The 13,886-nt window shown below is 35.0% G+C and overlaps 1 protein-coding gene across 1 annotated transcript in view; it reads right to left on the bottom strand.

Moving 5' to 3' along the window:
• The window catches only part of LOC118205160 (zinc finger C4H2 domain-containing protein), an 80,849-nt gene that overhangs the window by 25,593 nt on the left and 41,370 nt on the right, over nucleotides 1–13,886 (bottom strand). The window contains exon 5 of the mRNA XM_085806931.1: nucleotides 10,837–10,954. Within this exon, the coding sequence (XP_085663057.1) occupies nucleotides 10,841–10,954 (114 nt within the window). The 3' untranslated portion in view covers nucleotides 10,837–10,840. The remainder of the gene's footprint in view (nucleotides 1–10,836; nucleotides 10,955–13,886) is intronic.

Here is a 13,886-nt window from a genome sequence, read left to right as displayed (position 1 = left end):
TGGCGCCTTTCCAAAATAGACTCGGAACTTTTGCACTGCTAACAGAACTGCAAGTGCCTCTCTCTCGGTCGCGGAATAGTTTCTTTGTGTTTGATTTAAAGTTCGGCTAAAAAATGCCACGGGCTGCTGATTTTGCGAAAGTACCGCTCCTACCGCATAATCCGAAGCATCCGCTGAAATTTCTAAATTCTCATCCTTTTCAGGAAATTTCAACACAGGGGCTTGCGTTAATGCTTGTTTTAATTTTTCGAAAGCACTATTGGCTTCAGCCGTCCACGAGAATCTTGCCTTTTTCCTTTTTAATTTTAATAATGGCTCAGCGATAGCCGCAAAATCTTTTATAAAGGACCTATAATATGAACAAAGTCCTAGAAAAGAAGAGAGCTTCTTTGCCGTGTTTGGAGTCGGATCCTTTTGTACAGCAATTATTTTTGATTCATCTGTCTCGATCCCTTTTTGAGATATCTTGTAACCTAAATATTTTAATTCAGGGGCTGCAAATTTGCACTTTTCGACATTAACTTTTAGACCGGCCTCATTTAATAAAGAAAACACTTGTCTTAAATCCTGTACATGTTGGTCGAGATTATCACTAGTAATAATGATATCGTCTAAATTGATAAATGTGGACTTTCCAAGAACAGGTCTTAACACAATGTCCATGCATCGCTGAAATGTTGCCGGGGCCCCTGAAAGGCCAAACGGCATACTCAAAAATGCATAAGTGCGAGACTTGGTTATAAAAGCAGTCTTAGGCACGTCCTCAGGCCTAACCCCTATTTGAAAATAACCAGTCGTTAAGTCTAAAGTCGTCATAAATTTGGTTGATTTTATGTTCCTTAGAATTTCTTCAATGATCGGTAACGGATATACCGGATATTTAGTTATGGAGTTTAATTTACGGTAATCAATAGCGAATCTCCACCTTTTTGGATGCGTCAAAGGATAGTCATTATTTTTCTTACATAAAACCACCGGGCTAGCATAACTACTTGAGATGGGCGTTATGATCTTTTTACGTAGCATATCGGTAATATGCCATTCTATAATTTTTTCCTTATTCTTATCATACCGGTATGGTTTTTGACGAACTGGCATTGAATCTCCGGTGTCAATACTATGGTTAGTAACCTGAGTAAATCCTGGAATATCACTAAATAACGAAGCAAATTCACTTACCACTTGTCGGATTCTTCCTTGCTCGTCATTAGGCAGGCGGTCAAGATTTAACATTGGCGGTTCAGCCTTTTCTGCACGAACTAGTTTCATTGTCAGCTTAAGGGACGCTTCATTAAAATCCAGTGTTGCTTGTGCGTCTGAAAGAAAATCTATTCCTAAGATTATATGTGCTTGCAGATTCTTTACTATAAAAAACATCACCTTTACTTGTTCGTCCTTGATACGGATGTATAGTGGTAATTTACCTATGCACTTACATCTTTCTCCTTGCGCAGCTAACACTGTCGTATTATCCGAATTATATATGCGATATTTACGAAAATACTTCCTAAAAAAATCTTCTGCCACACAGGAACACTGCGCGCCTGTATCCAGGAGTGCGGTGGCTGGGATATTATTCATCAACACTTCAATCTTCGGAAGAGTCAAATTTTTCACCATTACTGTATTTAACTTGTAGGAAGAGGGGTTTTCTTGGCCTTCGGATTTCCGCACCCTCCCGTCAGCAGAAATCCGTTTTAGTTTAAATTATTTTTCTTTTCTGTGCTTTCCTTCTTTTTCCACTGGCCTTGAGACTTTTTTCCTGGATTGCTATTGAACTGTCGACGTTCGCCGGCTGTTTTTGAATGCTCGGGTTTCCTTGCCCACTGATTCGCTTTGCCTCCGTAGCTGTGTGCTTGAGTTTGCTGTAGTCTTGACGCACCAAATTGGTTTCGCTGTTGATATTGGCGTCTTCTTTCGACGTCCGCCGTTCTTCTACTTTCAAACTGGATTGCTAGCTCAAATAACTTTTCCAGTGTAGTCGGATTTCTTAATTCAATAAAGTCTTGCACTTGGGGCAGTAACGTCGGCAAAATCACTTGAATTATTTCAGGATCCGGACGGTTTCCATACAAGAGTTTGAAGACGTGAATTTTTCTTAAAATAAAGCTTGAGAGATTTTCGATTCTTTGTTGATATATGCTGAAAAGTTCCGTTTCTAATTTCGCAGGATCCCTTACGACAGGGAAGGCTTTTAGTAGGGCAGTCTTGAAATTCTCGTAAGTATAGGTGGGACTTTCTGCTTGACCCAAGAGACTTCTGCCTATACATTTGAACCAGTTAAGCGCTTGGCCCCTCAAAGCGCTGGTAGCTAAGGTAACTTTTTGAAACTCGTGCACGGGGTAGAGCATGAAGTGGTCATCCAATTTTTCCAAAAAACTGGTTACCGGTGAGTTTTCATTAAATGTTGCTTCTGGTTTCATCGAAGCGCGCATGGTCTGGACGATGTAACCAAATCCTTCCAGGGCGGCAGCTGGCATTTCTGGATTCTGAGCCGTTTCTGCATGCAGCACAGGTTCTTGAAACTCGGCCATGGTTATTCTTCTTCGTTGGGTGCCACTATCAGGTTCAATGTTCCTTCTAACCTTCTTCGGGAACATGCAAGGACCTGACTCGGAACAGAGAGCTTACTAAAGCTATGTTCAAAACTGTGGGAAGTAGACAGGATACACAAGAAGGGTATACAAAACCCTTTATTTTTCTCTATTTACAATAACTTCCGTACTTCGGAATACACAGACCCGCTACTTGGGGTCTAACGTAAAAATATAAAAATAGAAACTAAACTCTAATTTAACTTTAAAATAATAAACGTGTAAGATTGGCCTTATATTAACAGGAAGCCGTATGTAGTACAGAGAACTGTGAACACTACAATACGTTTAAAATTTATCAAGAGGATTAAAACCTCTGGCCTGGAAGGCAACCAGCAACTGCGTAACTTCTAAGGTAAGCGGCCTGCTTCGACTCACTGCTTCCTCTCTCTCGCTTGGCAAAAAGCCACAACTTAAATACTTGGCGTTCGCCAGACAAACTTTGCATAAAAACCTTAACGCTTATAATTCTGGCCGGAAGTAGAAAATAAGAAGTGATAGTAAAGATTTAAAATAAAATAAACGTTAGTAAAACTTAAGATCCTTACACTATCTTTTTTTTTTTTTTTGGGCACTCTGTACACCTCTTGTAAGTAATTTTAGGTTTTTTGGGGGGTGTTTATTGTTAACATGCTCATCGGTGGTCAGTGTTTGTCTAGAATCAGGAACTACAGATGCTTGTCGTCGTTCATTTTGAACACTTTCTATTAGCTGCATCCCTAAGGCTTTGAGAAACGTACGCCTGGTACGGTATTCCGTTGATGGTTCCTTCTTTGATAGTAGAATTATTCTTGCATTAATGGCAGCCATGTTTAACACTAAAAAGAAAATCACCATAGGCCACGTTCACATGGGATGATTTATAAACTCCACATAAATACAGCAATCCAATTAAAGCTTTGATTTCCAACTTATTTGTAGCTTTCGCATCCCGTTCACGAGTGAAATTTCCACATACTGAATCAATATAAATATTTGTTTTGTCGACTACATGTTTTAAAATATCTTCATCGATAAGCAGTGACCAGGAATCTAAAGGTGTTGAGACATCTTTAGAATACTTCGTATTTCCCGGGAGTTTAGTTATAATATTTTTGGCGCCAATTCTAACATTAGTCCGGAATTTATTTTTGTTCGTTTTTACTCCATTTTTTCCAACATAAAACTCATTGCTACATTCCAAACTTTCATTTTCTGTTTCTGTATCTGAATCACTATCTCTATGGATGAATCATGATTACTATTATATTCTTCGTCATCAACGAGAAGTGCGAAGTGACTCACTAAGAAACGCGAGCACACGCACGGGTATGACGTCCCCGAACAACGCTGTTGCTAAAAAACCATTGCACCTGTCACCTCAGGAATTTCCCCCATTTAAGTACGAGGGCCATCCAGGAAGTAGATTACGTTTCCGTCTGTGTCCGCTAGGGGCGGGGCTAGCGCGACCATCTTGGGGTCAGAGCGTTGCGCAGCTCAGTCTGCATCTAGCCGTGCTAGTGAGAGGTTCGTGCTGTGCTCCGTTCAGATACTGTGACGGTTTGAAATGTCTGCGTTAATTGAAAATCCCGCGAGCTGCGAGGTGCGCTCAGTAATAAGGTTTCTGACTGCAAAAAACTGTAAACCGATAGAAATCTATCGGCAGCTTCGTGAAGTGTATGGGGACAACATTATCACTGAAGGTGGAGTGCGTCAGTGGGTCATAAGATTTCAAAATGGCCGAACCAATGTTCACGACGAAGATCGAAGTGGGAGACCCAGCATAGTGACCGCCGAACTTCTCGAAAAAGTCGATGCTAAAGTCCGTGAAAATCGAAATTTCACAATAACGGAACTTTCTTTGAGTTTTCCACAAATTTCGCGAAGTTTGTTGCACGAAATCATCAGCGAAAAGCAAGAAGAGGTAACGAAGTGGTTGAAGGCGCAGGCGGCCGAATTTTTCGACGAAGGAATTTCCAAGCTCGTACATCGCTACGATAAATGCCTTAATTTGTATGGTGACTATGTAGAAAAGTAGTATTTGAGTGTGGCTTTCATCTGTATATAATAAAATTTGTTTCCTATACTTTGTTTATTTTTTTATTCCAAAACGTAATCTACTTTCTGGATAGCCCTCGTATGTGACCTTGCACTCAGCTACACCAAGTTTCGTCCTTTTATGAAAGAATGGGTGAGAAATATACAAAACAAAAAATGCACATGGGTATGACATACCCGTTGCGTGTGCTCGCGGGTTAAATTTGTGTTCACAGTGAGTACTTTGAACTTGTATAGTCTTATTGGAGTTTTCCCTATCTATTTCTCTTAAGTTAAGACGCGTTTCCTCTGCTAGTATTTCAAGTTCAACATTTTTAAATATGAACTTTTCATCTGGCCAACTCAAAACATTCTGAACTACTTGATCAAATTTATCTGGAAGGAACCTAAGAAACTGGACACATATATATACGTCTCTTACAGCCTGATTAATATCAGCTAACTGTTCAGTTACGCGTTTTAATCTAGAAGAAAAGAAACTAATACTTTCATTTGGCTTAATTTTACAATTTAAGAACTCTGAAAACAGGGTCTAGACCGATAATCTGGCTGGAAGTATTTGGCAAGCGTATTCCATGCCACTACTGGGTCATCAATTTCACTTATCAAGCTTCTATATTCAGGGCTTACATTCATATAAATTAACGATAATGCCAATCGACTTCTATTTTGATAGTCGGCAATAATTTCTTTAGTAATACCCTTAACATCATTTAAATCAGGACATTTTTCTATACCTTTGACCAAAAGCCAAGCATTTTTTTCATTTAAAACAAATTTCATATCTTTGGACCATGTAAAGTAATTACATGCCTCAAGTTTAGCAATATTATGCATGACACTAACAGTAGCCATATTTGAATTTTAACAAAAAAACCACCCCCCAATCTCTTAAGTCCTAAATTAACTTTAAACTTCAAAATTCTGCACTAAAAATAACTCAGGGGCTGTGGCCCATAACCAAAATGATGCTAAAGCAAAGTTTAATGTTTATAAAATTAAACATTTAGCAGTAGTAGCAATAAAAGCTCCCTGAGATACTATGTTGTGCAGACATTGAAGACAATAAAAGGTTTTGAACTTAACCAATTTATTAACAATATAATAAAGAATAAAAACACAGAAAATAAATTTCAACAATATCAGATTCTTAGGAAAAATATAATATAACCATCATTCATCAAATAATATTTTTACCTGGTTTCCAAAAACACTGGCATTCAATACAAATAAAATGTCCTAAACAGTAATTAAGCGGCCTCAAAATGAAGTTGGTTACACATTTAAAAAATCCATGATCAATGGTCGAGAAAACACCTGAAATTTAAATCAAGTTCTTGAAAGCATTCAAAACCGGCCTAACTCCGTTTGCATTAGTTTGACACGAGGAATCGCCACTCACGTATTCTAAATGCCGCCTTCATTGAAGAACATGGATGCCGCCCACGGCAGTCACTCACATGGTAGCCTCTGGAACCAAGGAATTTATTCTGGAACAATCATCTTGTGGACAGGAACCAAGGAACTTATTCACCGGAGTGCACACATCCTTCAAAAGGGGCTGGAAACCGCACACCCAAGTGCCAGGAAAGCAGGAACTAGAAAGGTTGAGCCAGAGCGATGCGAAATACTTATAGCAGAAGTAGGAATGATGTCATCTCACGGCAACCAATCAGCTATCGGCAGGAATCGGCTTTCCAGATCACGTAACATCACGTTTCGTTTTTGCATCTTAATTAGGTTGAAACAGTCCGTTCTCAACGCAAACAGTGGCAGTAATAAAAAGAAGTAGAAGTAACTACTATATTACATTAAAATAAGAACTAAACTAAATAAACATTTCAAGGAGGAGAGATGATGCAGTAAAAGGTTTACAATAAGTTATATTTTCCAACACTTTTTTACGCCATATCATTACACTGGATGAGACTTGGGCCCGATCGTACCAGCCAGAACTGAAACGCCAATCAAACGAATGGCGTCATCACGGGTCACCACAACGTTTAAAATTTCGTCAGAACCCTAGCAATGTGAAAGTTATGGTGATTCTCATGTACGACTGTGATGGTGTCATCATAGCGCATACTGTTCCCCCACAGCAGACCGTCACTGCGCAGTATTACTACTCATTTTTGGAGCACAATCTCCGACCAGCTTTGAGAAAAAAACGGCGACACTTTCCGCAAAACGCTCCTCTCATTTTGCATGACAACGCTCCGCCGCATGCAGCTCAAGCTGTGACTGATTTGTTCAAGCGATGGGGCTGGGAAGTGCTTTACCATCCACCATACTCCCCAGATCTAAGCCCTTGTGACTATGACTTAATTCCTAAGATGAAGGAACCACTTCGTGGCACTCGCTTCCAACTGTTCCTGAGATTCTTGCAGCAGTAGACCGGTCCATTCAAACTATCAACAAAATTGGCCCTGCTACAGGTATTCTGCGACTTCCACATCGTTGGAAACGAGTTGTACACAATGCTGGCGACTATACTGAAGGACTGTAAAACATGGTACACATGAATCACTTTTGTATTCCTTGTAAATAAATAGTTGCCACTATTAAAGTTCCAACCCTCGTATATTGTGCCTACTGTGAAGTTCAAAGAACCTGGAATTATTTGCCTTGGGAAGTATGCTTTTTTGTGGCATGGTCCTTCTGCTTTTTTGTTTTTTTTTTTTGTTTTTTTTTTTTGTTTCCTGAATTCATAAAAGTTTAACAATTTTTGACAATTCAAACACTACTCAGACTGCAACAATTTAGAAATCCTGTGTTTCACTTTCAGCAAACCAGTACTGCAGTTCCTGAAGCAAAAAAACCACAACCCTAAAATTTTTAAAAATGGAGGTGGAAGAATTCAGTTGGCAGGGCAAGATTTGGATCTCAACTCCCTGAATAGCTTTAGGATAATTTAGAGTGAAGGTCAAAAATCCAGACCAGATTGCTAAAATATCAAACAGCTGATCACTGCATTGATTGAGGAATGGAAATGCAGAGATACTAAACCAAAAGATGATGAGAAGGAAGGATAACATAGCAAAAATAACAAAAAGTGGATCTTTATCCTACTGGCATCATATTTTATCCAGGTAAACATACTATTATGTGAGCTTACTTGATCAGGTACAATACTGCTACTAATATATCTGCCCAAGGATATACCGTAAAAAAGAAATAGCCATTCACATAGAAAAATGCATATAATATATAAATGTTATATATGTATTAAAAACATACAGTTACATGTACCATAATTTTGGGTAGATAAGCTACGGCTTATATGTGTTTAAAAGTTGAAAATTTAGGTCTGCGGCATATCTAAAGGAATCTTATTCTTCTCTGTCTTTGACTAGTTTAGATCGTAAGTTATGCACACGTGAAACGGTTAATGTAGAATTCACTGCAGCATTTTAGCTTGATAATAGCGCTTAGATTGCGCTAAGGCAATGCAATAAGTTCAAACTCACCTAACTATGGTAGGTGGCACTCTGTGTAAAGACATCACAATGCATGTACTTTCTGCTGAACTCCGTGGTTTTGCCTACATTTTCCGATGACTATTCTTTCTTTTTTTAAATGGCAACAGCAACATTTACTTGCAAGTGCTGTGGCTTCATGTTTGTTACATGTTTTAACTGCTTCGTTATCTTGCTTATTGCTTACCTTATCATTCATGCTTTAAAATTACTATTATCATTATTGCTTGTGGAAAAGGTTATACAGCTGCTTTTAAGCTTCTGGCAGTGAAAAAAACTGGTGGAATTTGGAATGCATTGCTGCTAAAGAATTTCAAGTTGACAAGTGATGCATTTGGCGGTGAAATCCAAACAAGAATTAGAGAAAATACCTAAGAATAAAATATCTCATTGAACTGTCATAGCCTAGCTTATTTTGGAAGACAATTTAGAGAAATGGATAACAGAGCAGACAGAAAGTAGATTATCACGGTCAACAGTTAAAATGTGCCTTCAAGCAAAAGTAAGTGCTCAACAAATGGGTATTAAAATTTTTATTGGAGAACCTAATTGGTGCTTCAGATTCATGAAGCAAAGAAATTATTCATCAGGACCAAAATAACAGTTACACAAAAGCTTCTTGTATACTGGCTTGAAAAAAAGATAGCTTGTTTGGAGTACACATCTTAGAAGAACAAAGATCGAAATTTGAATAGAGGGCAAATAATTAATATGGATGAAGTGCCCATTACTTTCAACTGTTATCAAAGCAGAACTGTTCACTCAACAAGTGAAGAAACAATTTCTGTGTTAACAACTGGGAATAAACAAGACTTCTTTAACTTGTGTTTTGGGTTGTGCAAACAATGGAGAGAAGTTAACCCCTTTGATAATTTAAAAAAAAAAAAAAAAAAAAAAAACTTCTCTAAAGAAGTTATTTATTTGTGCCAATAAAAAAGAATGCGAAGAAGTAATGTTTTGGTTGAGAGAAATTTATCGAAAAAGGAAAGGTGCTTTTTTCCAGTCCCAAGGACTCATCGTTCTGGATTCAATGCGATCCCATTTAAAGGATACGGTAAAAATCTGAAGAAAAAAAAAAAAAAAAAAAAACTAGGACTGATGTCTCCCATATCAGGTGGACTTACAAAAAATTTACAGCCGCTGGATTTCACCATCAATAGAATTTTTAAGCACAAACTATGAAAGAAGTGGGAGGGATGGATGCAAAGCGGACTCCATTCCCTCTCAAATTCTGGATGAATGAGAAAAGCTTTGTATGAGGAGGCTGCCTTATGAGTCGATAAAGCATGGCAATCAGTCCGAACTGATACATTCATATGAGCTTTCATTAATCAGAAAAAATCAAAAAAGAAAATGACAGGTTAAGCTAGTGATGTTGAAAAAATTATTTAGAACAGAATGATGTAATTGACCTTGATGGTTATGTGTTAAATTTATCTAATTCTGACACTGACGAGTCTGATTTTGAAGGTTTTGTATAAATAAATGTAGTTCAATTATAAAATTCTGTTCTATTACCTAATGTATACATTATTTTTTCATAATACAGTAATTTATGGTGACACACAAAGTTTACCAAATGTGTATTAGAAATCATCAGAGTTCATTTTCGGCAAGTTCAAGGTAAGATGTTTGTTCCTTATTTATTTATATATTATTGATTATGTTTATGTTGTAAATGTTATAAAATGTTATGGATGATGATTACATCAATATGGCAGGGAATTACAGAATAAATGAATATTAAGTGCCGTGTTTCAGAACGTTTTGTTGTGGCATATATGGTGGTGCAGTTCATCCGATGAACTTTCAATTTTTTTTAGTCAATTACCATGTGTGTGTCATATATGGCAGGGTGACTTATCTACTTAAAATTATGGTATCTAAATTTAACATGTAGGTTTTAATGCTTATAGCATTTTACAATGTTTAGAAATATGTGAAGCTACATTAGTTCACAAATATGTTGAAAAGTATGAAAGAAAAAGTAAATTATGTTTAGAAATGAAATCTCCTATAACACAGATTGTACTGAATTTTCTACGTACAACACAAACATGACATTAAGAAAAACTACAGCTGAGAATTAAGACCACTACGTTATTTTAAAACTCCGTCTACAGAAAATGAAAATTTCAAATATGACATTTCAAGTATAATTCAAGATTTTTATGTATAGTTCAAATCTAATTTAATAACTGTGTTCACTGGTCTGACCCAAAATGTCTCACATCAAGAGTATCAATCCTACATCAAGGCATCAAAGACTTTTTTTAAATAATATTTTTGTAGCATATTCATTTAAAACATAAAAATGTTGAATAACTGGCAAATAAAAATGTTTCAGAATTTTGTAATACATACGATGCAAGAAGTTATTTTAGGTAATTTTTCCATTTAACATATTTAGAAACACCTAACAAATTCAATGACATTTATTTTCTGAAATTCAGATTCTTAATTACAAAAATATAAAACATATACAATTAATAATTTTTAATGACATTAAATAAAACATAACTTAAAAGCAAAGATAATCATCCTTAATAAAGCAGATATTTCTAGATGTGTTTACATAAATATAAATTAATGAAATTTTACAGAATTGGTTTATGATTGGTACTTTGATGATGACATCATAAAAATATTAAATTACATAATATGAAAGTTATTTCTCTTTCACAGTAACTAAAATTTCCTAGTAGCTAAAACCCAAACTATAAATATACCTATTTAATCATCCAACTTCCTTTTTGGTTTCTTAGGGTTCCGAGATCTGCTCTTGGCTTTGCATAATGGACAGATGGGTGCATTTCGATGAATTTGCTGATGACATGACAAACACGACTGAAAATAAAAATTTCAGTTCAAAATTTTACGTTTACCAAATTAAAAAATTTAATGTAGCCAGCACATTGACCTCCAACCAATTTCATGTTTTAAATAACAGTGTGCTCTAAATAAAGTATCAAGTGATATACTTAATGCTGTTGCTATTTAAAACATGGAATTGGCTGATCATTTGTAAATAAAAGTTAGCATATTTACAAACTTTATTGCTCAATGTTAATTATAACACTGCACATTTTTTTATGATTCTATTCTCCCATACAATGGAAAATTATAACTAAATGTGCAGATGTGACAGATATACACATATGTTCTCAAAAAACACCACATCAATCATTGTAGATCCTCTAGTCACATAGTGTTTTGGATTCATAAATCAAAGACTTAACAATCACAAAATTTTTTACAGCAGCATATCTTTAGTTTCCAATACAGTGTTTCATGTTGTTTCCCCATACAATTTTTTCCAGTTTTTTCTCAGTTTTTTAATAAGATGACAACTTCTTATTATTTCTCTTAGCTTTATTAAATATCACTTTCTTCACACTTATGGCACAAAAGATTTACACTAAAAATATTTTTCTTAAAGCAGCATATTTTTAGAATTCCTAATAGAGTGTTAAGTGCTGCTATACACTTTTTGTATTTTCTATATTATTTCTTTGACCCTCCAAGCATTATATGATTGTCCCTGAAATTTCATAAGTTCCCTGAAATGCCATAAATAAGTGATATTTTCTTGGTTATAATTCTTGGTATAATAATTCTCTCACTTTGTGCATTAACCTTTTCTTCCAATATACATGAAACTCAAAATAAAACAGATGAAGAGTAGGCAAAAATTTTTGTATGTACTGAATTGGAAAGTCATCTTTCTATACAGACTTTTATATTCACAACCCTTGTAGGACTGAAAATAATAACACATTGATAACATTTGGTAGTAGCATCCTTTTACTTGAAAAAAGATTCAACAAAAGAGTGAAGCAGACACAAAGTTGAGGACTAAGGATAATACATTTAATTGCCACTTAACAAGAGAGTTCATCTTCATAATGAGTTTATTCTTGTTGCATTTGGCATTATTCCAAGAATATATTTAATATATATGAATGTAATATGTTATTCTCATTCACATACAAATTTTAAATAACAAATGTGAGAAGTTCTGGATTATTTCATAATATATTTTCCCTCTTTTCAAAATCTGTTCAGAGCTTTAAATGTCATTTCCAGTTCATAAGTTTAGCCCTCTGAGTTGCACAGGTTCTGGGATCTGTTCAAGACCTTTATTAAACAGTATTTAACAGATTATTTTTATAATTACTTATTTTAGTCTTTGTTTTCATAAACTGTCATTCATGAAAATGATATTCACATCATTATAGAAAGTAAGAAAGCAAAATATTTTAAATTATAGAGAGATAAAAATCTCATGACTGGATAAAGGCAGTTATGCCACTTAAGGGGGTTAAGATAAAATCTAATCTGTTATTTTCACTGATATAAATATCTTAAATATTAAAACTGAAAAGTTTTGAATACAGTTTTTTAGTACAAACTATTATGAGGTTCAAGTAAAATATCACTTCTTAACTGTTCAAATTTACCCAAAACCGAAAGAGTTATCATGGACAAAAAAATCTTCACACACACATATATATACAGACAGACAAATATCATTCTAAAAACAGTAAAACATGTTAAGGGAATCATATTTGTGTTCATTCACAGAAAAATCAATATGAAGTTTTTAGACTGAGAACATTACCTCCCTTACCTACGTATACAGGTTGGCAAGGGATTAAAAATATTAGATATCTTGCATTTAAACATTTTTTCTTGATTTATCACCAATAAAAGGACTGATAGAAATGTTAAATTTTTATATCAATTCAAATAATTCCTTTAGTTTATCCTTTTTACTTTTTTGGGAAAGAGGGGAGAAGCAGGGTTAATGATTTTTCACTTAAATAATCCAGCTAATAAATCTTCTAATTAATTTAATTTTTACTATAGCTTCTCTTCCAAATAATCTCCCTAGGTAACACTGAGAATTTTCCTTGCCAATCTTCTTTTTTCCCCCTTTTTGCCTTTTTTCCAACACTGATAAGCAAATGATCGCTTGAGTTCATGAGACAGAGAAAAAATTGTGAGAAGGATTAAATACCCTTTATTATTCTGAATAAAGTTAACAGATGACTCCTTTCTTGGATTTCTTGGAAGGAAATAAAGCCTCCGCTCTGGCTTTATTGCTCAACAAAATATTTATGAGTCTTTTTTATTTGAAGTCTTCCTAGATATTTTGGCTAATTTATATTAACTTCCTTCTCTCTAAGCATCTTTTCTAACAATTAGAAATTTATTTCAATACGCAAACCAGTGTTCCCAGGTTTTCCTTGATCTGGTAAAAGTTAAACAGTCCAAAACACCCGACAGATATAAAGCAAATTATCATCATGTCTGAAAGTAACTAATTAAACAGGAACATTTTAATGTTTAAACAGAAACATTTTAATGTTTAAACAGAAACAGTCAAATTCAAACTAAAAATGTTAACTAATAGTTAAAGACTTATACAATTTAATTTTAATCTAAGTTGACTCAGTAACTCTACCATTGTAACAAATTCAAATGTCAACAGTGATAATGCAAAGATGAATAATTACAAATTATCACAGCTGGCAGGAACTAATGTAGCATGCAAGTGGAGGTCAGAAACCCTGTCTTACAATCCCAAAACCTCTTTAAAAAGCTATCTAAATGATTTGCATTCTGGTGGGGAAAAGGAAAGGGGAAGTTATAATAAAGGATGAAATTATAAACAACTGGTTAATTTAAATAATAATAATTGCACATATCTTTGAAGAATAATTTTCTTTCTCTTTTATGTACGAATTACTTTTTTCAATACGTTTCCTCCTCATTT

Source organism: Stegodyphus dumicola, chromosome 1 (assembly GCF_044657685.1).
Source record: "Stegodyphus dumicola isolate Sdum_Otavi_A_Nest chromosome 1, ASM4465768v1".
Classification (NCBI taxonomy): domain Eukaryota; kingdom Metazoa; phylum Arthropoda; class Arachnida; order Araneae; family Eresidae; genus Stegodyphus; species Stegodyphus dumicola.
Note: the sequence above shows the minus strand (reverse complement) of the source record. Positions and strands in the feature narration are given on the sequence as shown.